This window comes from Colletotrichum abscissum (assembly GCF_030869225.1).
Source record: "Colletotrichum abscissum strain IMI 504890 chromosome Unknown Scaffold_1.1, whole genome shotgun sequence".
NCBI lineage: Eukaryota > Fungi > Ascomycota > Sordariomycetes > Glomerellales > Glomerellaceae > Colletotrichum > Colletotrichum abscissum.
Window position 1 is genome coordinate 1,433,173 of NW_026849987.1, and position 25,321 is coordinate 1,458,493.

The 25,321-nt window shown below is 53.3% G+C and overlaps 9 protein-coding genes across 9 annotated transcripts; 5 read left to right on the top strand and 4 right to left on the bottom strand.

The window, feature by feature from the left end:
- Positions 1-401: 401 nt before the first annotated feature.
- CABS01_00441 (ABC transporter) lies at positions 402-2,640 on the bottom strand (the record flags this gene model as incomplete). The annotated part of the gene is made up of 6 exons (XM_060533822.1): positions 402-1,025; positions 1,082-1,132; positions 1,194-1,273; positions 1,329-1,776; positions 1,842-2,338; positions 2,403-2,640. 6 exons carry the CDS (start codon positions 2,638-2,640, stop codon positions 402-404), a joined length of 1,938 nt encoding a protein of 645 aa, XP_060406336.1.
- Positions 2,641-5,056: 2,416 nt separating this feature from the next.
- On the bottom strand, positions 5,057-7,330 carry CABS01_00442 (uncharacterized protein; the record flags this gene model as incomplete). The annotated part of the gene is made up of 4 exons (XM_060533823.1): positions 5,057-5,603; positions 5,656-5,936; positions 5,991-6,950; positions 7,007-7,330. 4 exons carry the CDS (start codon positions 7,328-7,330, stop codon positions 5,057-5,059), a joined length of 2,112 nt encoding a protein of 703 aa, XP_060406337.1.
- A 1,958-nt stretch (positions 7,331-9,288) lies between these two features.
- CABS01_00443 (urea carboxylase) lies at positions 9,289-13,041 on the bottom strand (the record flags this gene model as incomplete). The annotated part of the gene is made up of 2 exons (XM_060533824.1): positions 9,289-12,790; positions 12,842-13,041. 2 exons carry the CDS (start codon positions 13,039-13,041, stop codon positions 9,289-9,291), a joined length of 3,702 nt encoding a protein of 1,233 aa, XP_060406338.1.
- Positions 13,042-13,783: 742 nt separating this feature from the next.
- Positions 13,784-14,569, top strand: CABS01_00444 (LamB/YcsF family protein; the record flags this gene model as incomplete). The annotated part of the gene is made up of 1 exon (XM_060533825.1): positions 13,784-14,569. The coding sequence occupies one exon, from the start codon at positions 13,784-13,786 to the stop codon at positions 14,567-14,569; it is 786 nt and encodes a 261-aa protein (XP_060406339.1).
- A 766-nt stretch (positions 14,570-15,335) lies between these two features.
- On the top strand, positions 15,336-17,075 carry CABS01_00445 (uncharacterized protein; the record flags this gene model as incomplete). The annotated part of the gene is made up of 3 exons (XM_060533826.1): positions 15,336-15,444; positions 15,540-15,897; positions 15,941-17,075. 3 exons carry the CDS (start codon positions 15,336-15,338, stop codon positions 17,073-17,075), a joined length of 1,602 nt encoding a protein of 533 aa, XP_060406340.1.
- An 894-nt stretch (positions 17,076-17,969) lies between these two features.
- On the top strand, positions 17,970-18,704 carry CABS01_00446 (uncharacterized protein; the record flags this gene model as incomplete). Its single annotated transcript, XM_060533827.1, has 1 exon — positions 17,970-18,704. The coding sequence occupies one exon, from the start codon at positions 17,970-17,972 to the stop codon at positions 18,702-18,704; it is 735 nt and encodes a 244-aa protein (XP_060406341.1).
- Positions 18,705-19,497: 793 nt separating this feature from the next.
- On the top strand, positions 19,498-21,534 carry CABS01_00447 (uncharacterized protein; the record flags this gene model as incomplete). Its single annotated transcript, XM_060533828.1, has 1 exon — positions 19,498-21,534. One exon carries the CDS (start codon positions 19,498-19,500, stop codon positions 21,532-21,534), a length of 2,037 nt encoding a protein of 678 aa, XP_060406342.1.
- A 702-nt stretch (positions 21,535-22,236) lies between these two features.
- Positions 22,237-22,494, bottom strand: CABS01_00448 (uncharacterized protein; the record flags this gene model as incomplete). The annotated part of the gene is made up of 1 exon (XM_060533829.1): positions 22,237-22,494. One exon carries the CDS (start codon positions 22,492-22,494, stop codon positions 22,237-22,239), a length of 258 nt encoding a protein of 85 aa, XP_060406343.1.
- A 1,710-nt stretch (positions 22,495-24,204) lies between these two features.
- CABS01_00449 (uncharacterized protein) lies at positions 24,205-24,931 on the top strand (the record flags this gene model as incomplete). Its single annotated transcript, XM_060533830.1, has 2 exons — positions 24,205-24,233; positions 24,553-24,931. Coding segments are annotated over 2 exons (408 nt in total), but the record flags the coding sequence as incomplete, so codon positions are not given.
- Positions 24,932-25,321: the final 390 nt, after the last annotated feature.

Consider the following 25,321-nt stretch of genomic DNA (forward strand, 5'->3'; position numbering starts at 1 on the left):
GGCAATGTTTCCGTTTGCGACGTCTGATACCAATCATATTTGTTTTTACCTCACGATATCCATACTGTATGTGTGTTCGTTCTCAGTCGGCTCACTCCTTTGCCACTGTCCCGAAGGATTTTTTTGGATTTTATTTTCAATTATTGAGACTTGCAAATTAAGTGATGCAAACCGTCTAAACCAAATGGACGCCATGACCCCTACAAACAAATTATTACGCTCCCCCCTTCATCTAAAGACCGACATAGAGAAACACTATAGGATTAGGCTTTTGCAAGCCGTGTAAGATCAACTATACCAGCGGAAAAGACAGACAGACTCGAACCCTATTTATACACTTCCCGACCTTACACCACTCGTACGAGGCATGAGATAACCGACCAGCGGCGCGGGCACCCTTCTCAGTTCTTCTTGATCTTCAACACGATCCACGCCGCGATGCGGTATCCGATGACGATGGAGAGCATGATGCCCACGTCCCTGCCAAAGTGGTTCTCCGTGTACCCGTACGTATCGAGCACGCCCTGCCCGGCAATCTTGCACTCGCTCGCCAGCGGGGTCTGGTACATGCACTGGCACCCTTTCCCGCAGGTATACGTGCGGTGCCCAAACTCGTTGTGCATCATGCCCTCGAAGACATACTTTTGGTAGTCCCAGTAGTGGAAAACGTATTTGTAGAACGAGTTGAGAATGGTGGGGGAGACCATGAAGCCGTTTACGCTCATCCAGAGGCCGTTTGCGAAAGCCACGAGGGCGAGGCTGATGACGAAGCTGGGGAAGAGGGAGACGAAGAAGACGACGAGGGACTCGGCGGCGAGCAGGTCGAGGAAGAGCCAGAGGACCCAGACGAAGAAGGCCGTGGCTGAGGGGCGGAAGTTGGAGAGCCAGTAGGAGATTACGGAGAAGATGAGGGCGATGAGGAAGAGGTAGGGGATGCCGATGAAGAAGTTTGAGATGAGGAGGGCTGTTGGGCCGTAGAGGCCGTTTTGGTGCTCCTTCACGTATTGGTCGCGGTCTTCGAGGAACTGTCATTCGCTCTTGTTAGTTGCTGTTATACGAAAGTGCAGGGGAGTTTGCGTACGCTTGGGACTGCGGCGACTGCCATGAAGCTCATGAAGGCACCGCCAAAGAACTAGTATGATGGTCAGTAAAGCCCGGGAATCAGAGCTGATATGGACTATAGGGGTACTTACAATGGCATTGGTCAAGGGGATAATGGACTCTTGGTCAGTCGAAAGGCGAAGCCAGACCGTACCCATCATGATAGCCAGACCTAGATCTAGTCAGCACACCTCCTTTACAATCACACAAACTAGATGGCAACTCACCAGTGTACATGGCAAACCGGATCCCGTACGCCACAACGTCCCGATAACTCTTGATGAAGCTCCGATGCAGCAACGTCAGCGCGAGACTCGGCAAGCCGGGCTTCTTCTCCGCCTGGTCGTCCTCGAAAGCGGTGCTATTCTTCTCGGCGTCGGCGATGGCGGCCCGCAGCTCCTTGGCCGGACGCGACTCCTCCCAGCCCTCGTGCATCGCCTCGAGCCTCTGCGCCGCCTGGCGCTTGTCTTTGACGAAATCCGTGTTGACCATCTCGAGCACGTGCTCGGCCGGGTTCACCTGTGTGGGGATGGGCATGCCGAGGGACTCGTAGTAGGGGACGACGTTGTCGACGGGGCCAAAGTAGTGCGTCTTGCCGGCGGAGAGGAGGAGGAGCTTGTCAAAGAGGTTGAAGGTTGAGGTGGAGGGTTGGTGGATGGAGGCGATGACGATGAGCTGTCGGTGTGTTAGTATTCAGGGTTTTCGTAGAAGTCAAGTTAGAAGCAGACGACTCGACTTACATTGCTCCGCTTGGCCACAGTCTTGAGGTAACTAATCACCTCAAAGCTCGCCGCAGAATCCAACCCGCTCGTCGGCTCGTCCAGAAACATAATCTTCGGACTCGTGATAAGCTGGCTCGCCACGCCAACACGCCTCTTCTGCCCGCCCGAGATACCCTTGCGGATCGGCGTGCCAATGATGGTGTTGGCCTGCTCGTTGAGGCCGAAAGCGTTAAGCAAGCCGTCGATGCGCGCGAGGCGCTCGCTGGCGGGCAGCGAGGAGGTGCTGGAGAGGCGCGAGGTGAACAAGAGAGTCTCGCGGACGGTAAGGGAGCCGATGAGGGCGTCCTCCTGCTCGACGAAGCAGCTCATCTGGCGGAACTGAGAGCGTGAGGGCTTCGCGCCGTTGACGAGGACGGAGCCGGATACCGAGGAGGCGTTTGTTGGGCGGCCTGCGAGAACGTTGAGGAGGGTTGTCTTGCCGCAGCCAGAGGGGCCCATGAGGGCGCAGATCTCGCCTGGAAAGTTGTGTGAGTATGGTATGTGACAGGTGAGTAGAGTACAAGGAATTGCAAGACGTACCCGCCTCCACGATCCCGTTGACATGGTCGACAATCTTCTTTGGCTGCTTCGTCACCCTGTCCTTGACAGTGACCTCGGTGCCCTCCCACGAGATGTTCTGGACAGTGGTGTTGAGCAGATGGGCGTCTACGGATCCCATCATCTCGACGTCGTGCTCGAAGAAGCTGTTGTTGTCGCCATGTGTCATGTTGGTGTGCTCCTTCTTCGCACCCGAGGCGTCGCTATCTCGAATTGTCATGGTGTTCTGTTCTTGTTTCTTTCTTGGTGATGTTGCACCGAGAAACTGTTGTAAGTCGATGCTCGAACAGGGAATCTAAAGGGGGGAAGTGCGTGCAACTCCAATGTTCAATTCACCACAATGTAAGAAAATCTTGAGATATCAGAGTAATAATGAAACACAACTATGATACAACCGGTAAAACAAGGAGAAAGGAAGGCAAGCGTTATATGAGATCCGATCCTTCCCCTCCACCTCTTCCCTCCTCCTTCAAAATCCTTATCTGGGGAACCGACATCCGCCCAGAGATGTAGCCTACTCGGCTCGCCAGGGACGGCCGTGCCGCCGCATCCACTGCTTGTGTTGCTTCCATGTTGCAAGGTATGGCGTACGGATACCTAGGGTGTGGGTAGGTAAGCAACGGGAGACCGGGGTGCGGCCAGGCCGTTTGAGGCTGAACCAGACAATAGGCTTCATTCCTGCCGCACTAGTAATCGGCGACCATCATGTAAGACGTCTCTTTTAGCTCCCATGCCACACCCACAGATACCCCGGCTCTGTTCCATAAGCCAAAGAAGGGGGAGTGGAAAAAAAAAAAAGAATGCGCCGAGGTAAGGGTGCAGCGCCAACACGCGTTGATGGTACCTTACACAATAAGCAACCTTGTGGTTGGAACAGCCATGCCGCGCAACGACGGGTGCAGCAGCCGTACCTTGCCCACATAAACATCCAGGCACGTTTATTGTTTACTGTACTGCATGTACAACACAATAGGTAGATGTGATTCCACTTACAAGAGCCCCGTTGAAATCTCGAAAGAGGTTGCCTGGGCAGGGTGGACCGGTATGTTCGGCAAGGGTTCGACGCCGCCAGAAGTACGAAGGCTCCTTTGGGAAACCTCAGCCGATGCGGGTATCACTTGGCAAAATCATGGCAATGACGTTGAAATTAATCCCCGATGGAACCTTAGACGCTGCCTACAACGGGGGACACTTCATCTATCTCGCAGGAGGTAGCCGTGGGGGCCGGTTATCTCCAAGCCGCACCGAGTGGGTGTGACATGTCATGTTGTATCCATCTCACACGCAGGCGGGAGACGTCTACAACGGGAGAAGGACTTCTTTCATCTGAGCCTCTGAAGATGTGGCAACCGGTAGGTCCCCCCGACATCCCTTCCCGCCTTGCCGCCAGCCGGTTTGCATCCATCCCGCATCTATCCCGTGCTACCTCGACACCAAATAATCATACGCACAAAAACGAGGTTCCTGCCGACAGCCGAAGGGTAACACAAAAACAAAACGGTCCAATCTCTAGCCTTTCAATAGCGTGGGAAAGCGTGGGAAACAAAAGACTAGAACTCAAGCAAGGACGGGGGATAGGGAAACATCGAATGGTCCCCGAGATGAAAGATGCGCTGGAGCAGAGTTCGGACGGGAAACCTGTGGGTAAAGTAGGCAATTAAGTGGACGCCGAGAAGGGTGGCGACGGGTATCTGGATTGGCGCTCCGCTAGTTTGCATTGAGACAGCACACACTCGGATTACAGCGCAGACATACAAAATGAGACAACCTGCTTGGGTATTACTCTGCAGACGGTGTGCATGCACCGGCTACCTTCACAGTACAAATAATGTGGCTGCATCCAAGCCACGCGAGGTAATTGGACGAGTTTCATCGAGAATCTCATGGAGGGGTCTCATTTCTCGACGCCGCCTTAGAGGGCTGAGTTTAGGTTGTCCGAATGTGTGGCTGTCTGCCACTCCACGTCGCGATGTGTCGTCGTCGTAAAGAAGAATGGGGATTAGCTTAAAGAACGGGGTAGGACACCACCACCCTTGCTCTTCACGATCCTTCAATGCTACGACATTTCCATTATGGACAGGCATTATCACAATATTAACTGGTGCCTGGAGTAGTGCGCATACAAAGCGGGGGCAACCAAGTCTTGGCTGACTCGAGATCTGGAATCTGACGATGGCTAGATCTTCAGAGGTGGCGGATCTCAATGGGACGGTGGGATCTAGCGATTGGAGATTTCCCGACGGGCTTTTGGGGGGTTAGAGATCTTTGGAATTGAACTTTCGAGCGGAGGAGCTATCGGGAAGCTCGAAATATGACAATATTCTGCTCACAAATCATGGAATTAATCCTGGAGCCTAAAAAGCGCTCCAATACTTTCCAGGTCATAGATTAGAATCATATTCAAAATTCCACGACGGTCCATGCCGCCGCGTGTATATTCTGAGCAGAGATATATGCCGTTCAGGCCAATATAAACAAGACAGATTTGTCTCTCACGGAGAACTCCTTTCAAACGCCCTCCACTGCTCGGCGCGCCTCCCGAGCTGGTATATATCGCCAACAAATCAACAAATCGCAACATATCACGCCACGCTATCCAATCCTATCTTCGTACGCACAAAAGACCTCCCCAGGCTCTAGCTGGGGAGGTTGTCGAGAGGCGGCATTGGTATCCCGCTCAACCCAGTCTCAATATCGTTCATAATCGTCTCGTCCGCCGCAATGCTGTTCATCACCTCGTCCTGCGTGAAACCCTGCCAGTACGTCGGGTTGATCTGCGACGCCTTCTTGGACCGGTAAATCTCCTGCGCGACGCCCTTGACCTGCCCTGAAGCGTTGCCCGCCGCCTTCCACACCGCCGAGAGCTTGTTGAGTGCGCCAATGTTGAGCCGAATCTGCTGTCGCAGGTCGTCGTCGTCATGGGGGATGAAGAAGAGCGCCCACTTGCTCAAGTGGACGATCGAGGATAGCGTCACCACGCAGGTGAAGAAGTGCGTGTGCGAGAGGAGAGGGACGCGGTGGGTAATCATTTTGCTGATCTCGGCAGCCGACGCAATCGTGTGGTTCGTGTGCGAGTTGAACAAGTCTCCAGACGGAACCGGTCGGTGCGGTGCGCAGGATGTTACAGATCGTGTTGGCGAGGAGTCCAGCTGAGAGTGGGGTTGGTGAAGCATGATGGATGTCCTACATCACGTCAGTTCAACAATGCTCACATACCACAGACGTTCAAACGTACGCATTGGTCATCATGTTGGCCTGGAAAATCATCTCATCCGACTGCAGCTTCTGGTTCAGGGCGTCCTTCTTGGACAGCGGCAGGTGAAGCCTCCAGTTGGTCAGAAGGGCCTCGATTCGCGAGAGATTCTCATCATCAGGACCGTATATTGGTGGCACGCGCATGAACTTTCCGAGGTTCCGCCCTGCGAGAATGCGATACGCAAACGAGGAGAATTGCCTGTCGTCCCCGGAAAAGTCTTGGTCTTCCAAGTCCGTCAGGGTCAAGGGCGGCGGAATACTCTGGTTCAGAATCTTAGCCTTTGACCGTCACACAGGATAGTAAGGAATACTCACTCCAGACAAATACTGGTGCTCCTCACACGGGAGGGCGGCATCGGCGGGGACATCAAAGAGGAGGAAGTTGGTCTGGCGGTGTACACCAGCTACCATGCCGTCTACAACGAACAAGTCCCACCACGTCCTGCGCCAGCTCTCCTCCAGCACAGGGATACCGCGCCCATACTGTGTTGCATATTCACGGGTATTCAGTCCAAGTTCGAGAGCGATGCGCTCGGCGTCACCAAGTAGATTTCGGGCCTTTTCCTGCTCACAGCTGCCGTCGAGGCCTACGATTAGGAGGATCAGGGCTTGCACGAAGAAGCCATCCCTCCGAGTCGTTGGATCTTGGACCAGACGCAAGGCCTCATCCAGGAAGCCAGCCCGCGCAGGTCCCACATCGAGGAAGAGAGCTCCAACCCACCGAATGGCAGCCAGGAGAGGCTCCACGTTGGTGTCTCTCATGATACGGAGCAGCCATTCCTTGGGTAAGGCAAATGGGTGCGAGGCATGGAAATGGTGATAAAAGGAGTCGAGACATCGTTCAGCCAAGGTAGGCACGGGAACTTGCGCAGGTACACCGGGCTGAGATTGACCCAGGGCCAGCTGGGTCGAGTTGAAGCCGATGGCAGCACCGAAAGACCGGTAGAGCTGCAGGTTTGAAAAGTTGGGCGTCGCGGCAAAGGTGGTGCTGGGCGTGTCTGGAAGGACGACGCCCGGGGTATTAAATGCCATTCCGTTCTGCATCGTCGTGGGGACTGAAGTGCCGTTTGCGCCAAGTAGCATTGGACAGCTATTGTCGCCGACACCTACGGTGGAAGTGGGGGAAGAAGACCGCGCTCTCTTGTTCGGATTGGCGGTGTTATTCCTCCTCGGGCCCTTGTAGCCGCGCCGAGAAGCGACGTAAACGCACTCGGACTGGGAGCTCAGGCATCGCGAGCACGGGTTCTGGCCGTCGCATTTGAGATGCTTGCTGCGCTGTCACAGAATAAGATTGAGGTCAGTCTTGGCCTCGCTAGGGATGGTACTCTCACGCCAAAGAGGGTGGTGCCCGTCTCGCCGTCACCGTCTCCACCGGAGCCAATGGGGAGCAGTGAGAGACGACGACGGGGGACCTGAGCTGACATGGAGGGGCGACTTACGCATGCGAGACATGCAGCGGGGACCGCTACGACGGGAGGCTGTTGTCCTTGGGATCGAGAATCACTGGTCGCCGAGGAGGATGCGTTTGGCGAGTCGCGGTCGGCTGGTGACTCGGAGTCGGGCACCATTGCCAGAGGGTTCGGGGACCCGTTGCTGTGTGTGCTGTGTGTGCTCCCCGGGGGAGGTGGGACTTCGGGCGACAGCGAGGATTGCATGTCGAAGACTATTCTTCAGGTTTGGTAATTGCGGCCGATTGCAGTGGGCTCCCCGGGATTCGTTATCACTCGATTGTGGAATGCTGTCGATATTCTGTTTCTCTCTCTGTGCCTGTCTCAATCTTTGGCCTCTAGCAAAGCGCGGGAAGTCGATGGGTGGTTGCAGGAGCGAAAGAAGACGCTTGGTCGGCGACAAAGAAGGTGCCAGAGGGCGTATTAGTATCCCGTTGGTAGCGAGGACCAGGAGAGCAGAATGTTTGTGACCTCTGGCCACCCCCAAACCATCAACCGGGAGGCAGCAAGGAAAGAGCTGCGGCGCACGGATACGGTGGGTTGAACCCGTCAAGAGGTGCCTGAACGTCCTGGAGTCTGGACTGTCTGGGAGCCCTGGACCCCTCCACACAAGCAGGGGGTTGAGGTAGCCAATTGAAAAGCCAATTGGACCAAATCTTGAGCTGCCCGCGGTGGCTGAGGCGTCGACTTGTGTGCTACGTGCCGTCTTTGTTAGTGTTGGATTGTCGTGGGACGAATGCGGGTAGGGATGAGGTCGTCGTTGGTGGCTTGCACCAAGGTTTCCTTTTTGTGGTGTTTGGTGGTTGGTTGGCTGATGTATCCGTAATGGAAGTGTAAGCCTCGCCTTCCAAGGCAATGGAAGTGTCAAATGTTTGTCAAGTGGAGACCAAATTCGGGACCGAAATCAGTTCGGGGAAGCGGGCCCTGGCTTGAGTTGAGGCCCTGTGGAGGAGAGACAAAAGGCAGGAGTCAAAGACGCAAGGTGCAGGTGCTGATCGTCGCTGCGTGTTTGAGTGTAAGGTATCCCTTTGACGCAATAGAAGAGACGAATATTGATACCTGGCAAATCCAGAAACCATCACGGATTCCAAGGTGGTCCGGATCGAGAGTTTGAAAGCCACTTATACAAACCTGAGCAGCTGTGCGCTTTCTTCAACGGCCGGCAATGTCTATGGTGGGCGGTTGTCGGCCACCACGCCGCGACAGGTGGCTGCCACCTCAGTCCGTGCAGCTGTAACTTGTGCAGTGCGGATCTCGGCCTTCCTCACCAAGTGACTATCGGCCATCAACATCGGCTCAGCCCTACAACCCATGAATCAGACGTTATGATCTCCCGGCTTGACCCGCATTATTGACCTTGCCTTGCAAGTTGTCGACTAGCATGTGCAGAAGCGGCAGCGTGAATGAAGTTGGACGTAGATTACCCGGTCACACGACGTGTCTCAATCTGCACCCATTGATGTTGTTGGGGATGCCTGGGGTCGGCAGTACATCGGGTTCTCGCCATCTTCTCTCTATCACCTCATAGTTTTATCGACCTAGATCGCTCGAGCACGACCAAGGGAGCATCGAGATCCGACCATTTCGTACACGGCGGTAGACTTTCCAGCTTCCTGGTTGACGCATGACGAATCCTTTCCGGCCGGCCACTCAAATGCTCTCCGCTTCGAGATGAAATACAAGGGCCCTTTCGGAGCCTTCTGAGATGTGCAACCTAACCCGGAACCCAAATTTTCCCCGCCGGGCCGACAGCTTTACGGACACATACTTCCAATGGGGAAGATAGCTTCTGCGGGGGGTGGTGCCAGGGTGCTCCCGGATCCACGACGCAAAAATGGTGCACTTATCTACGGTGCAGAAGAAAAGGGAGAACACGGGTGACGAGTTTCCTCATTCAACCTATTCAATGCTCTCTTATTTGCTCAACCTCAAGCGGGGCCTAGAGTCCGGTAGCGGCAGTCGGTCAGCCCCGGGAAAGTGGGTCACAACCCCCGGCGGGCCGTCGGGTCTGGCTCAATTCATCACCCCATGCCAAGATGAATGGAGTCACATTACACTCGGCAGTCATAAGTCACGATAAAGAAAAGGAGCCTCCGTTTGGTCATTGACAGCGTAATATTCAGCAGCTCAGGATCGTCGCAACTCAGCATACTTACTACCTTAGGCTAAGAGGCCTTCTTGCCCACTATTATTGGCATCCCAGGACTGACGACAGTCCCTGGCGGGCGTGTAATCTTCGTCACGACTGCTCCGACATGAGAGTCTGGAACAATCACCTTGATTTCCATCTTCATCGCTTCCAAGATCGCCACCGTCTGCTTCGCCTCAAGGACGTCCCCGACTTCTACCAGAACTTTCCAAACGTTGGCGTTCATGGGCGACTCGATAGCCACAGCATCTGCTGATGCATCGCCCCCGCCCCCTTCACTCTGTTCCAACAGAGCCGCATCCTTGGCGGCAGTCCATTCACCGAAAAGCCGCTGTTCGAGCTCTCCCATCTCCTTGGCAGCGGCGTCCTGACGCTGCCGCCATTCTTGATGTGCGGGATCGCGGGCTGCGGCGTCAAACTTGGCAATGTACTCGTCCATGCTGATGGTCTCATCGGAAATGTTGAACACATATCTACCGGCTTCAAAGTCTCGTTCTACTTGGTCAAATTCTTCCTTGGAGACCTCGTGGAATCTAACGATATCGAAATTGTTGAACAACCAAGGTCGCGTCGGGGAAAAGCCGGCTCGAGTACCCATCATATCCCACGTACCCAACGTGCGGCCCATGAGTTGGTAGCCGCCCGGTGAGGCCACGGGATAAACGACAAGCAGGGACCCACCGAGTGCGACTGAGCCGCTCGGAGTGTACGCGCGGTTAGGGTTGTATTTCTGCCCCGTGAACACGTACTTGGGGTCGAGCGGAAACATGACAGGGGTTCCGAGGAAGAAGCCGACTGCAACTGTGAGCCAGGGTGTCTTGAGCAGTGAGTCAAATACATCGCGGCGAGTCTCCAATGCGTTATTCTTCCGCAGATACTCGACGTTGTCTGGTAGGTAGGCAGCAGTGGGCCGAACGCTCTCCATATATCTTTCCGTCGCTTCTGTGATGGTGGGGTGGTCAACATAAAGCGGCAGGTTGACTTCGCGAACGGGCACTTTGATGCCAACAATCTCTTCGATACTCTCGTCTTGCTCAATCAGGCTTTGCAACAGCTCGGATTGGGAGACCTGGAGCGGGTCGTAGTGCACTGTGAGCGTAGCGAGGTTCGGCTCACAACGCACGCTCGCAAGGTTGCGCGCCGCAAGCTTTCCCTCGAGAATATGAACGCAGACCGTGTTGCGCAGATCCGCAACTTGTTCACCATATTCTACTATGATGGAAGTGTCGCCACCTTGCCTGTAAGTGACGCGAGGATGATCTCCATTCGGTTCGGCCAGGTGCAATATTGAACTTGTGGTCCGTGAGCCGAACTCCAACTTGAGTGGCACAATTTCTGTATCATTACCATCCACCAGAGCACCCAAAGACCTCAAGTAGGCCTCGTTTGTGTGTTTGATCTTCATGGCATCCTCAAAGGAAACCAGTCGCAACTGAACGCTGTCGCCCGACTTCAGCTGACCAACTTTCCACATCTCGGCTGAGCAGATGGTGACCGCGCAAGCAAACCCACCGAGATCCGGGCGGTCGCGGGAAAAGATGATGGGAAACTCCCCGGTCCAGTTGACACCGCCGTTGGGATACCCGTAGTCGAAGACGTTTGATGGATGAGATCCGCCTCCCCCGCCGGTGGTGCGTGCCCACTTTAGTCGTGGACCCTCTAGTCGAATGCCACTGCGACTACTATTGTGACTGACGGTCCATTTGGAGTTGGTGATTGTTGCCATACCCTCGGGGGTCAATATGTCTTCCGAGCCATACGGACCATTAAGGCAGAATATCTCCGAGTGCCCGTAATCAGGGATTGCCTTTTGTGGTAAAGAAAAGGGAGTGGCTGCCGCCGCCCAACTTGCTGTTTCAGGGGCAAGGCCGAGAATATCGTTGATCTGCAGCTTACGGCCCTGAAGACCGCCGAACGCGAGCTCTGGCGCCGTTGATTTGGAGCCGAGATAAAGAGGTATGTCTGGGAAGCCTCCTTTGACTGCGAGGTAGGTCCGAAGGCCGTCACCTCTGACGTTGCCAATCTTGAGCGTTTGCCCCTGTTGCACGAGGATTCGGGACCACATCGGCTGGTGCCTGCCGTCAACACTGACGGGAACTTGGGCACCACACACGGCCACCACGGCCGATTCATGGAAAAGGAGTTCCGGGCCAGACATTGCTACTTCGAGTACCTCGACTTGAGCGTCGTTACCAACGAGAATGTTTGCTGTCCGACTGCTCAAATCATCCATTGGTCCGCCGGGAGGCACGCCGTGCCCGATCGTTAGCCTCCCAGGGTAATCCTGAACCGTAGTGAATACACCAGGGTTGAGTACTTGTACGGCGCACACCTTTGCCTTGAAAATGGGTAGGAAAGAGGTGAGCGTATCGCCCTTGGTGAACTCATTAGAACGTAGCACCTGCAAAAGGTACTGCAAGTTCGTCTGTGTACCTTGCAAAACAGTTTGGTCAAGAGCGGCGAGCATCATCTTCTGCGCCTCAGCTCGACCGTCATTGCTGTGTACCATGACTTTTGCGACCAACGGGTCGTAGAGGGGTGTGATTTGCTGGCCGCTCTTCACCCATGTGTCCACCCGGATACCATCGCCCTTGGGCCAGCTGACATGCTGTAGAAGGCCCGGGCTAGGAGCAAAGTCGAGCAAGGGCACTTCAGCATATACTCGGACCTCGATGGCCGCACCGTTCGGCTGTGCTTGTGGGATTCTTCGTAGCTCGTCCGAGGGGATGCCGAGCTGGCCGCCGTGCTCGTAGTCGGCTTGCTGCAGCATCAAGTGAACCAGATCAACCCCATAGCACATTTCTGTGATGCCGTGTTCGACCTGGAGACGCGTGTTCATCTCGAGGAAAAAGAAATCGGCCGTTTCATCGTCGACCAAGAATTCGACAGTGCCGGCACTCTTGTACTTGAGTTGTGAGGCGTAGTCGACTGCCGCCTGGAGCATCTTCCCACGGAGACCTGGCCTTCGCGCAACGAATGGACTGGGGCACTCTTCAACCACTTTCTGGTGACGTCGTTGGAGAGAACATTCCCTCTCCCCGAATGCAACAACTTGCTCGCCGTTTCCAAAGACTTGCACCTCTACGTGTCGGGACCGAGGATAATACTTTTCCAGAAAGACGCCGCTGTTCTTGAATAGAGCGCCCGCACGACTCTCGACTGTGACGAATGCTTTTGGGATATCATCGTCGTCGTAGCATATCTGCAGGCCCATACCGCCGCCTCCTCCAGTGGCTTTGAGCATGACCGGGAAACCCAGCTTCTTGGCCCCTTCTATGGCCTCGGGGGTTGATGGAATTAACGAAGTACCGGGGATGACGGGGACATTTACGGCCTCAGCAATGGCTCTCGCCTCATGCTTCAGACCCATGGCCTTGATGGAAGCGGATGAAGGACCGATGAAGATCTTGCCTGCAGTCGTGACGGCATCGGCAAAGTCGGCGTTCTCGCTGAGGAAGCCATATCCGGGGAACACAGCGTCGGCGCCGCAGCTTTTGCAGATTTCTAGAATGGCGTCTCTGATGTGATTGTTAGAAGCATGATGCTACGGCCAACTCGGCGTCACTCACCCATCTGTGTAGGTGTCGTTACCCCGCAGTGCGATCGCCTCGTCAGCTAACAACGCATGTAGTGATGTTGTGTCGGCGGCCGTATAGATGGCAATGCTGTGGACATCGAGCTCACGGCAGGCCTTGATGCAGCGAACGGCAATCTCGCCACGATTGGCCACCAGGACCTTCTTAATGCTACGAAGTGGCCTGGAATGCATAGCTTCATTGAGGCTTTGAACAAGTCAGCGACAATTTGGACGCGGTTAGAGGGCACATGGAGGGTTAGACCGTACGAAGTTGGGTTCGTGACCCCCAGTATATCAATCAGCCCATTCCGTTCGTCCGCATATTAGTGATTCGAAGGCAAGACGCGCCCACACCAGGCCGGTGGCTACCCTGAATGCCTCTCATGTCGTTACCCCAACAGCTAGAGTCCCAGGAGAGGGGAACGCATCCAGTAGCATTGCCGGAGTACCGGGTCGAGATAAGGGATCATCGGCGAAGCGCATGAAGGTTTGTCGGGTGGAGGTCCCGGTAGGCTGTGGTAGGTTTCTGGTAAGATGATTGACCTCTTTGCTCAGTTGACGTCGTTGGTCTGTACCTCAAAGGGTGTGTGTGGATGGCAGATGCAGTAACGACCCCGCATCGTACCAATTGATGGGGTCACAATGGGCACCCCCTACTATCAAGAACCCCTGTCGGCGGAGTTTAGTGATAAGGACCGCCTGATCCAGCATACCCCAAGACGGACCTTTGGAGTAATGGACCCCAAACGTCTACCCCAACAGTAGAGTATCATCCACCTCTCACTTCGATCGTTGAAGCGCTCTTATTAGACGACATCGAGGCAGCAAAGACAAGATGCCTCCATCACGCTTACTCCATCTTCTTTCGTTACGTCAGACAGCCTTCCGAAGCTCAAACCTCCCTGAACATCGCCCGTTATCTCAACACTTCAGAATGGCTTCAGGACTGGCGAGCAAATACGAGATCAACGCCGACATGGGCGAAGGCTTCGGCCGCTGGAAGATGGGCCCGGATGAGGAATTAATGCCATACATCGACGCCGCCAACATTGCGTGCGGATACCACGCCGGCGACCCTTCCATCATGCTCAAGACAGTTCGCCTGTGCAAGAAGCACGGCGTCAAGGCCGGAGCGCACCCGGGACTGCAAGACATGTTCGGCTTCGGTCGGAGGAAGATCGAGATTGACCCCAAAGACATGTATGCCATGGTGCTGTACCAGGTCGGCGCCCTCAAAGCCATACTCAATTCTGAAGGCGTCGAGTTATCCCACATCAAGCCTCATGGAGAGCTCTTCTTCTACATGCAAAGAGACGAGACGATCATGAGGGCTGTTCTGGAAGCATGCGCCACGTTTGGGGACAACATCCCGGTATACGCATCGCAAAACGCCACACAAGAAGCTATGTGCAAGGAGCTGGGCATCCCGTTCCAAGGGGAGGTCTACGTCGACATTGATTACTCCCCAGAGGGCAAGCTCATCCCCGTGGCACAGTCCAACGTGGCTACACCAGAATTGTGCTACGAGAGGGCCTTGTCTGCGTCATTGAAGGACGAGGGCAAGGATAACAGCGGCGGGATCTTTAGCTTTGGGTTTGAGGGAAAGCCATTCAGTATCTGCGTGCATTCTGATCATCCCACGGTGCTTCAGAATGTTACGGGTGTACGCAAGGCAGTCAACGAGGCGAACAAGCAGAGGTTCCCTAATTTTTCGAAATAGTCGTTTCTCAATATGACCCTAACAATGCCTCGAAGAAAGCATGTCAAGAAGATTCCGATGTTGGTATGAAGGTAACCTGAAGAATATCTGCAGGCGTCTAAGATCTGGAAGCGCAGAGTAGTGGCGGGCATTCAGCCGACAGCTGACATATCCGTGGCAGCGGAGATGACTTGTCTTCAAAGTTCAGCCAATTTCCACTCTGAAGTCACAAAGTGAACGCAGCTCTTTTGAAACTACGGAAACGGCGACGTCGAGACCAGTAAAATGGCCCTTGCTGATTTCTTGAAAAGTCTCAACGAGACTATGATGGATCATGTCTACGAAGTGCGCGCCTGAGCTGTCTGGCTTGTCGACGGCGGAGCGCCAACCCCTTGGTACTGGAAAGTCGGATCCTCAGACACACGCCTTGATAAGAAGGCCATTCGCCAGAACGGCTCTAGGTCATGCCGCATGAACCAGCAGCAAAACATGGCAGCATGCTATTCCTACATCTAAATCCACCGAGGCCAGAGAACCGGCGTCGTCTAGAGTGCTATGGGTTGGATACGAGGCACAGGTATCCAGTGCGACGTCGGAACGATTGTCGTATCGGATACGAAAAATCATCGGAGCCGCTGAGGGAAGCGCTGTGCAAGCAAACGATGTCCATACAGAGGCCCGCAAACTTGGCGATGCCCATTGAAATGATCTAAGGGGTCACATAGGAGATACTCGGCTTGGCGATGCTGCTCTCTGGATGCTTAAAAATGGCATCTTCACCGCAAAGATGCTTCCCGCCCTGGACACTATATGGCATTCACCCACACTCTTTACTTCCATCAAGTCTTCTGCTCCTTTCAACGGCAAGGTCCTTGCCCAGTGCCCAAAGTCTTCCAGTAGAACACAGATTGAGAGACATCGCCGAACCACTCGATGCATCTACAAGCTTCGCTTACAGCCTTCGTCGCACTGACCTTACTTGTCTGTTCAGCGATCGCGGCAAACCCCACAACTCCACGCGAATCTCCTCATGGTTCTAATGGCTTTGCTCTGGTCTCTCCAGCTTGCATAGATCCTCTCTACAGCAAGCCGGTGATTGACAGCGAGGCCGACGAGATCTCTCCAGGTCCCCATCACCACGTTGCGGGGCACTTTTCTAACACGTCCACTCGCTTCAACTTCTACTTTCCGCCAAAAGATGCCTGGGGCGGTCGTTTCTTCCAACTCGCCTACCCTACACAGTCCGCGAATGCCACTGAGGAAACCATTGGGTTCGGGCTAGACAGCAAGGCCTACACGGTCCAAGTCACGGGGTCAAACGGGTTCCGTGCCGAAGCAGCAGCAGCAAGGTATTCCCGGATTTTTTGCGGCGCGATATTATCGTCTCACAAGCACTCAGCATATCTATGGCTACGTTTACGGCGGCAGCGGTGGCTCTAATCAAGTTATTGGGGGTATTGAGAATACAGTCGGCGTCTGGGACGGCGCTGTGGCGATGGTCCAAGCCGTGCCGATTTCCGCCCCCAACAGCCCATCGATCAGGGCAATGGCGGGTTTAGTTCTACGGAACAGGAAGACCGAGATTCAGGATTCCCTTAAGCCCGGGGGTAGTGGAAATCCTCTCTCAATACCATCAATGACGGAGCTCGAGCGAAGCATGCTGATTGAAGCCACAAAGCTTGGTGTCCCCATCCGTGCCTGGGAACAGTATGATGAGGTCGCTGACAGTTCACATCTGAACATCCTGCGGAATACCATTATCCAGCCTTCGGACCCTACATACGTCGAAGATTTCTGGTCCAAGCCGGGCTACCTCGGAACGGTGGATAGTGCGCTCGGAACCACCATGAGAGAGGCCGTAGTTGACTTCAATGCGACGGTAGAGGATGTTCAGCTTGACAACGATGGAAAGCTGGTCAGCATCAGACTCGACACAGTCCCGGAAGCTGTTGCTGACGTTTACGGGTACGACCTGGGTTTTCTTGGAGCCGACGATTTCAAATTAAGAACCATCAGCGGCACGTTGTCTACGGCCAACTACACCATGTTGTTCACCGACTACACTGCCGACGCCAACGATGCCACTCTTACAAAGTTTATTGCAAAGGGAGTTAAAGTTCACATCGACAACAAGTCCTCTGTTGCAATGCACTCCTATTACAGACACCAAATCCCGGAACGAGCAGGATTCTACGGATTCGACCAGTTCCGGACCGTCAATGGCACGAACTACCCCCAACGGACCCCTGACACGTCCAAGTCCCTCGCCAGATCCGTCTCTGGCGGCAATCACACTGGTACCATCGGATGCAAACTCATCGTCGTTCAGAACCTGCTGGACAGCGACGCGTTTCCGTGGCATGCCGACTGGTATCGTTCGCAAGTTAAGCGGCAACTGGGAGATCGCTTCGAGGATAATTATCGCCTTTGGTACAACGATAATGCGGAGCACTTTTACGAGAAAAGGCCTCCACACCGTCTTGCACTCATTGTGCCGTACAACGGCATCTACCAACAAGCTCTCTGAGACGTGGCAGCTTGGGTGGAGGATAGAGTGCCTGCGCCAGATACCACGTCGTATACTATTTCGGCCGACGACAACTCGGTCCAGGTGCCACCTACAGCGACCGAACGGCGAGGTATTCAACCGGTTGTTGAGCTTCTTGCGAATGGAAGATGCAGCTGTACGGTGAAAGCCGGCCAGTCGGTGACGTTACGAGCGACTGTCGAAACACCCTCCGGGACTGGCAAGGTTGTCAATGTCGAGTGGGATCTGACTTCGGAGGGCACCTTTACTGATGTAGGGCCCGCATTCACGCCTAACCAGACTGTGACGATTGAGCACACGGTTGTCTACAACACGACGGGGAACTTTATCGCTATTGCGAGGGCGACGTCTCATCGTCAGGGAGACCAGGGTGCCGTTTATGCGAGAGTGATGAATTTGGCTCGTGTGAATGTTATTGTAGTATAGTCTTGGTTTCGTCTCAAAGTGCCTGGTCAAATCAAGCTGTTAGCCAAATGCTCACAAAATTCCGGCTTGAAGGTGCCGTGAAAATATGAAGAGTTCGTTTCCTAGAGAATGAGGTGAATCATGATCTTTTCGGAAGTCAAGCCAAGGACCCAGGAAAGTGCATGACGGCGGAAGTATTCTTCCAGGCAAACGCAGTAAGGTGATAGAGACGGGAAGGAACCTAGTCACTCTGGTTAGATATGCCTGCCTGACTGCCTCAAATTGCGTACAAAATTCGGAAAGACAGGCCGATTCGGCCCACGCTCCTGCTTCCCCTACGATAATCATCCGCCTGCCCTCAGAATCTTTCACACAAACTTACATCTCCTCACTTCTGCAACTGCACACCAGCACACCAGCACACGCGCACACGCATACCCACATCCACACATCCTCTCAGAAGAAGTCATGGACTCCCAAGGCAGCCAAGCGACGAAGAAGCGGAGACTGGATGATGGAAACGAAGATAGTCAAGCCAGTAAGGACGACGGCAGTTCACTCGGCGTGTCTTGGCGTGGTTTCCGTCCTCGGACCATCGAGTTCGACCATCAAGCCTCCTGCAGTGAGTTTGAATCTCGCTTCGCACTCGAGATCTGGGCGACGGATGCACAGGGTGTTGAGCGTCAAATTGGAGAAATCTGGGATAAAATCAACTACGCTGGAGCCGAGAAAGTCAAGATCATCGCAGAGAGCCCAACGAGCCCAACGAGCATCGACACCCCCCCGCGGTTGGCCTCCGACGATTACATAAAGGCATTCGAAAGGAATAGGAAATCAGAGCAGGCTATTCAAGAGAAAGCTCGTCAGGAGGAGAAGGCTCGCAAGGAGGAGAAGGCTCGTCGGGAGGAGAAGGCTCGTCGGGAGGAGAAGGCTCGTCAGGAGGAGAAGGCTCGCAAGGAGGAGAAGGCTCGCAAGGAGGAGAAGGCTCGCAAGGAGGAGAAGGCTCGCAAGGAGGAGAAGGCTCGCAAGCAGAAGAAGGAGGCTCTCCGAGAGAAAACACTTGCCCTTGAGGCTCTTCAAGCGAGAAGGAGAGCCCTCCAAGAGAGTGAGAGAACCCTCCAGTATGAGGAAGAGGCTCTCCAAGAGAAGATTCAGTCTCTCCAAGAGAAGCAGACTGTTCAGGAGGGGAACAGGACTCTTTAGGCGAGGTGACCACCTCGAATACCTGGAATAGGAAGAGCATCTTGCCAGGTACAGAAGACTCACTAGCATGCAGAATAGAACAATGCCCTATCTGGTTTACCTGAGAGCCCCTCCCCACGCAGCCCATTTCCATCAGGAAGCATCCCTCCCACGTTCAATCAAACATACTGACAACCCTCCGAATACAGGCCCATCTATTGAGATTCACTACATTATAAGGTGACGGGACTGTGATACGGGGTCAACACGAGTCAACTCCTCCTGCTACCACTGGAATCGAGAACAATTATGTCAAATGCAACACGCTTTTACAGAATCATTTGTGGCGTGATGTGACGAGACTGAGCATGTCTTGATGCTGACAAGGTCCAAGTACAGTGCAGTCAACGTTGCGCTAACTTCCATCCCTCGCAAAAGCTAATTACTTAGCGCTGCGTGCCTCTTTACATGCAACGCACACTTTCAGTCAACCTGAGTTGTCTTCCTCTGTCCAGCCCAGAGCAGGGAGTCCAGGCCCTCATGTCCTTCCATCGAGTGAGATGCCCAGAGAGAAGGTACTCACCTCCATGGGCCGGTCTAGGTGCTCAGCTTTCCGTCGAGTTCCTTCCAATTTGGGAAAAGGCAAGTATCTGTTATACTGGATGGATCATTTCGCTTCCACACGTTAGATAGGCACCTTGCTCCAAATCCCTGGCTTACCATGTCACTCCATTAACGTGCCTCAATTAGTACATCCCAGAACACCAGAACACCAGAACGCCAGACCGCCAGACTATCGAAACACGACGAAAAAATGGCGACGCCGAGCCTTGAAATACCGGCTGAATGGAAGAACGAGATCGACAAGCTCTCGAGATGGTATGGGAGCGATGAAAGATATTCGGTCGCTCACGTGCAATCACCTCCCTCGGCCGACGACGGTAGTTGGTTGGCCTTGGTCTTGCATATCATAGGCATGAGGGCGAGCGGAGATAATGGTATCTTGTCCAGGTACCTCGTCGGTTCGCTCCAAAAAGAACAGGTGTCAAAAAGCGAATGGGACAGCGCTGGATATTCCGTGGGAATGAGACCCGTGGTATCAAGATACGGTGGTATCGGATTCGTCTCGGACTTTAATTGCAGATACAAGCTGATCATCATTGACGCCGATCACTCCAAGAGCGTCGACTATGCGATCTCGTTAGTCAAGTTAAGCATTCTCGCGAAGACCGAACCGACGACTATTTTGCGCTTCGTCTGGTTGTCATCTGCCCCCGTTGACAAAGATTTAGGCAGGATGCTCGCCGTTGCAACCAACAGATCAGAGACTCCCGTCACAGCTTTTCGATTGACACAGCGGAGCAATTCGTCAAATTTGTCAAATTTGAGATGGATTCAATACAAAGCGAGCGACGGGGAATACCCAGACGCTGTGATGGAAGCTATTGCTCCAGCGTATGCGATGGTTCAGGACCCGGGGCCGTCGGATTACAAGATAACGAGAACGATAGCCTTCTGGGACGGAGACTCCGAGTGGAAGCGGCATCATCTGAGACGAACGCTTCTAGCGGCCGCTCGGAAGTACTTCGCTAACGAGAAAGATACCAGATCAATCTATATCACCCCCGGTTTGATGGGAAGATCGCTGAATGATGCCAAGAACTCGTACCATTTGATTATTCTCAATAGCGAGATAAAGGAGGTATTCGACACAGAGACATCGCATGTGGTTCAGAAATGGGTGGCGATGTCGAGGGCCAAGATGCTGACTCAAATAACTTGCGCCTTGGATAAGGATGCTGAGCAGGCGGATAGAACCATCCACGCCCAAGTGGCACTACAGGACATCCTCGACGCGGAACCTAAAAGGGAATTCGAAGATATTCACCTTCCGGTATTCATCATCTATGTGATGGATGAATGTCCTGAAATTACTATCGATCGTCTTCGTGTTTGCTTCGTTATCAAGGAGCCGGCATTCGCTGAGGCTATCCGTCGGCTTTATATGTTGGGGCTCATCTACTACGGCATGGATGGAGTCAGTGTACATCTCAACATTTCCCAGGCCCGGAGGACTCTTGACTTCTTATCAACCACGGGAAACGACTTGTCAGTAGCCTGCTTTCTGAGCTGCATAACAGAGGACACGCCCGCCACGGCCCGGTCCGCGATGATCGACATTGCGGCTATCGTGCTCACGTGCCACGCTTTAAATCCCTTCTTCGTCATTTCACCCGATCACTTTGCTGACGAAGATTCCATCAACGGGCTATTGCAGCGGCATTGCATAGACGTGCCAAGCGATGTTATCAAGAGTGGCGCCATGTGGTTGGCTTTGGCTATCTTCCGCCAATACGAAGAGGAGTGGCATACTGACAAGGGTTTTATCAAATTTGAGGATGGGACGCTTACTATTTCATCCAATACATGCCGCAAAATCAGTTCCCGTGCAAGAAGGATCGACCATCGTGTGAACAACTTGATCCCGGAGGCTCAGGACAACGCATCAGAAGCGATGCTCAGAATTTCTCATGAAGACGTGAGAGAAATTCAAAGGTGCATGGTTCGTGCTTGGGCACACAACGTCCTTCTCCCCGACGGCAGAGGTGGCCTGGACAGCATCTTTTCTGGGACCTCGATCAAGCTAGATCCCGACCAAGGTTTGCGACTTCCTCAGGACGCGCCACTACACGTACTCAGCTTTGGATTCGCTTTAATTGAAACGGAGTACTATGCATGGCTTCCGACGGTCATACCGGAACAGATTCTGTTCGATACTGTTGGCGAAATGGGCTGTGACCTGGTGGACTTTGCTACGGTATATTTTGAGGAGGACGATGAAGATTATTAGAAAGGCTGGTCGGAAGACGAATCGGATCAAGGTGACGAAGCATAGGTGGGTAGTCAAGACCTTCCTGAAACGACATTCTCTATTGAATCGTTCGCCCACGTAGAGCCTGCGCATGTTTCGCTGTAAGACGAGAGAGTTGAGGGCATCACTTCTAGGTTAATAGACTCTTTCGCCCCTAAAGCTTCTCAAGTGAATTATGTCTTGATCCCTCCCGGGTCACTGCGTGATATGTCAATCGTAGATGAATAGAGCTGGCAGTTTAACAAGGCGGTAAGTAGTCGTAAAAGAACCTTCAACTCGTCGAAGATCAAGTACTTCAAGCACATTATCAGGTCAAATGGAACCAGTCGGCTTTATGAATAGTCGTATCTTGTGTACGTTATTCAGAGAAGAGAGTTGGGAGGAGCTCCCAAAAATCAATTGGTACTGTGTGTATCTACCTAGGATCCTTGAGAACGAGATACAAGCCTTGTGGCATGCCCAGAATGCAATCAAACTCCTGAAACCTTTTCGTTTGTTCAAAATTTTGCGTTGTATTTCTTGCTACATTCACCCACATCTCTCTGATGAAATTTCCTACTTTCCTCGTCTCTTAGAACATATCCGTCTCTTTGTTGTCTCCGTATTGTCGGCAGACTTTTGAAGTCTTTGCACACAACTTGAGCCTTGCGTTTTGATTTACTTTCAAGGGTATGATCTCACCTATTTAGACTTCACAGGCGCGGACTTGGTAGCCTTCTTCTGTCTCTCAAGAGCCATGGCAGCTTTATAGATGCAACAGTTCTTCTTATGAATCTCGATGTCGATCCCACTCTTCATGACGATGTTGCAGTGTTCGACCAAGTCCCCTTCACCATGCTTCTGCATGTGCGTACGATGGGTATCGGTGTCTGACTTCTGATCCCAGTAGCAGCCGGATTGATAGCAACACTTAATCGGAGGCTGCTGGGTGGTAGACATCTTCGCTTCGTGGTGCCAAGGAATTTGGTGTTGAGAGAAAAGGGACTCAGCAGTGCGCGATCAGGGGTCGGGAGAGAAAATTTCGATAGCAGCTAAGAGAACACATGAAGAGAGAGCGAGAGGGATCTTTTACTCCTATTTATACTTGGTCGTCGCAGACACCGCTCCTTCTCTTTTCAAAGACTATTCCGACAATGTGAGAGGGCTGTGGGCGACGAGGTGATCCATCGGCCACGTGATATCGCTCCATGAGCGCGTTATCTACCCATGAACGCTACTACCTCTACCGACGCGGTTGCCTCACGCGTTCTGAAGGATACTATTGCATTACGCAGTGTCATGGGTCGGATAGACAGGAGTTACATGAGACCAGGTGGCTGTACTTGGCTAACCAGGGCATCCAGGGATTGGCGAATGGCTGAAGGCAGACTGGGAATTGTTATGCCGGTAACCATCCCCGGGGGGCAAATTTGTTCCCTTGAGCAAGATGAGCGTCTGCAGGTAGCCAGGGATTTCAATGAGAATGCAACCTGGGGGCTGAATGCCGGGCTGTTCTTTGAGAGCTGGCCATCTTGGACGACTCTCCGCGGCTGTTCCTCCAGAGCTTTGTAGCTTTTATCGCTCAGATTGTTTCTCGGGCCCTAAAAAGATGAGCCAGACCCTGCGACTCTCAGAAACTCCGACCTATAGTGGGCAGTTGCCTACGCCTACGGCCAGCAATGGGTGTCATTGGGGTCGAAATACTACCAACTCTGGCTGGAATAGCTTCATGTCAACTAGTAAAGCACGCGAGATCGAAGGTGAATCTTTCGGTAATCAATCTGCTATAATCTGAACCCTAACGACCGAGGAAGCGATTTACTGCACATATTCCCACTGCGGTGTGAGAGCGGCCGCATTTTTGGCCTCCCAAGCATCGAAACCCCAATCACGGGGGAGAACTCCCCCCTTGTCACCTGCATCCTGCCATGCATGTTGGAGCAAGGCAGCATTGAGGTTGTGTGCGAAGGGAGATTACAGAATCCGATGCTATCCACCTACTTAGTAACTTGGTAGAGGGAAACGCATGGGTTAAGTAGTCTTAGCTGCGAATGTTGCCACGAGCTCCCAACCCCTACGAGAGCATCATGCGCTGACTCTATGTATGCAGTCTATGACTCAAAGCCTTGGAGCTGCCGGCTTGCATACAGGCATGGTGGGTGATCTGCCCGCTCGGGGCGTAGGAAAGGCCCTTTCCGGCTTGCCATCATGCCGGCTTCTCCAAGCGGACCAACTTCTGACATACCGCAGTTGCGAATCTCGCTCCGCCGTGGAGAAATAATCCATCATTTTCGAGGGTTGAGAGACGAACACGTGGGGTTCGACCACCCGTTTCGTGCTCACCGGCTACTGTTCAGGAGCGTCGACGGCATTGCGGGCGTTTAGAACACCACAAGAGCTTGCATGACGCTCCCATGGCCGCTCGGGATGGCATCATGCGGTCTTACTTGGCCCGGAGATGGTTTATTATTCGCCCCTCAAGGTGCTGTAGGGTGAACCTGCTATTGCTAATCACAACCTTTTGGAATTTGGCACTGGCACCTATTGACCTCCCATCTAGTGGAAAACTTCTGAGCACAAAGCTGTGAAAAACGGTGTCTGTTTTCTCGCGTCTATGGGCATGTGTGATGGAAGCGGGTTGTGAGCTCCATTTGGATGCGTGACTGAAACCGTCGGTGCAGAACGTTGCGGGATCAGAGGTACGAGAGGCAGTACACTTAGACATGACGACTTGCTGATCCCCTTCTTCCTACCTCACGTAGCAGTGTACATCAACGGGAATCTCTAATTGGTATATGTCATGATATTTCACTCATACCTCCCTCAATAATTGTCACTCCAGCACCGCGTTGCTCCCGGCCGTGGCACCGTGAGGGCATCACGTCACGTCAATCCTGGTTATCAGATTAGTATCATGAGATGCTCAGCAAGACATCCGGCTTCGCCATTCTATTCATTGTCAAATGCCAATGTGATGTGTGTCCCGTGTCACTGGCTAGAACCTTTCTTTTGGCGTAGCAACAATATTTTGCGTGAAGGCTCACAAGACATAGGCCCTCCTTGTTGCAAGAAGACGGGAGACCACGAGGTAGTCAGACGTACCCCTGATGCCGTCCTAGTGGGAAGCTTCTTACCTGAGACGGGTAATTGCCAACATGTGTGCCCATCTAGAGCGTCGGGAAGGTGCGGTTATTCTTTGCTCCTCTCTCCTCGCCATGCTTCTGCAGTCGCCACATCCTCGTTTCTGGAATTCGAGTCTCTGAACCGGGCCGACGAGCTCAAGGCGTTCTCTCGTGCTTGGATTGAAAGATCAAGGATCGGGCTCAAGGCAAAACCATTGCATCTCGTGGTCTGGGTGAAGGAGCAAGGAAATGCTACTATGACTAGGAGTCGGTAGACACACCGTCTGCTCAAAAGGGGAGGAGAGCTCGCTGAACATTACCGGACTAGGCAGAGACATCTTCCAAAAAGACGCGAGGGGTATAAGAGCATAAGTAGAACCGTTTCGCCCGGCCTTCGGTGGGACATGACGACTTTGCTTCCTCGGTTAGTATGTGTTTTTGGGAACTCAAGTTCGGTATTGGCTTCATCGATCGAGAAAGGTAACAAACGGGGATTCTTGGTCTAATCATGAGAAAACGTCAGCATAGATCTCTCAGTTGTCGTCAATCGAGGTCAAGAATGAAAGTCGATACGTCTACCTTCCGTATCCGCTCGAAAAGAGTATTTTCCGTAGGCTTACCGTAGTCCTGAACAGAGGCTTGAGTTACAGCAAAGTCTGATCCAA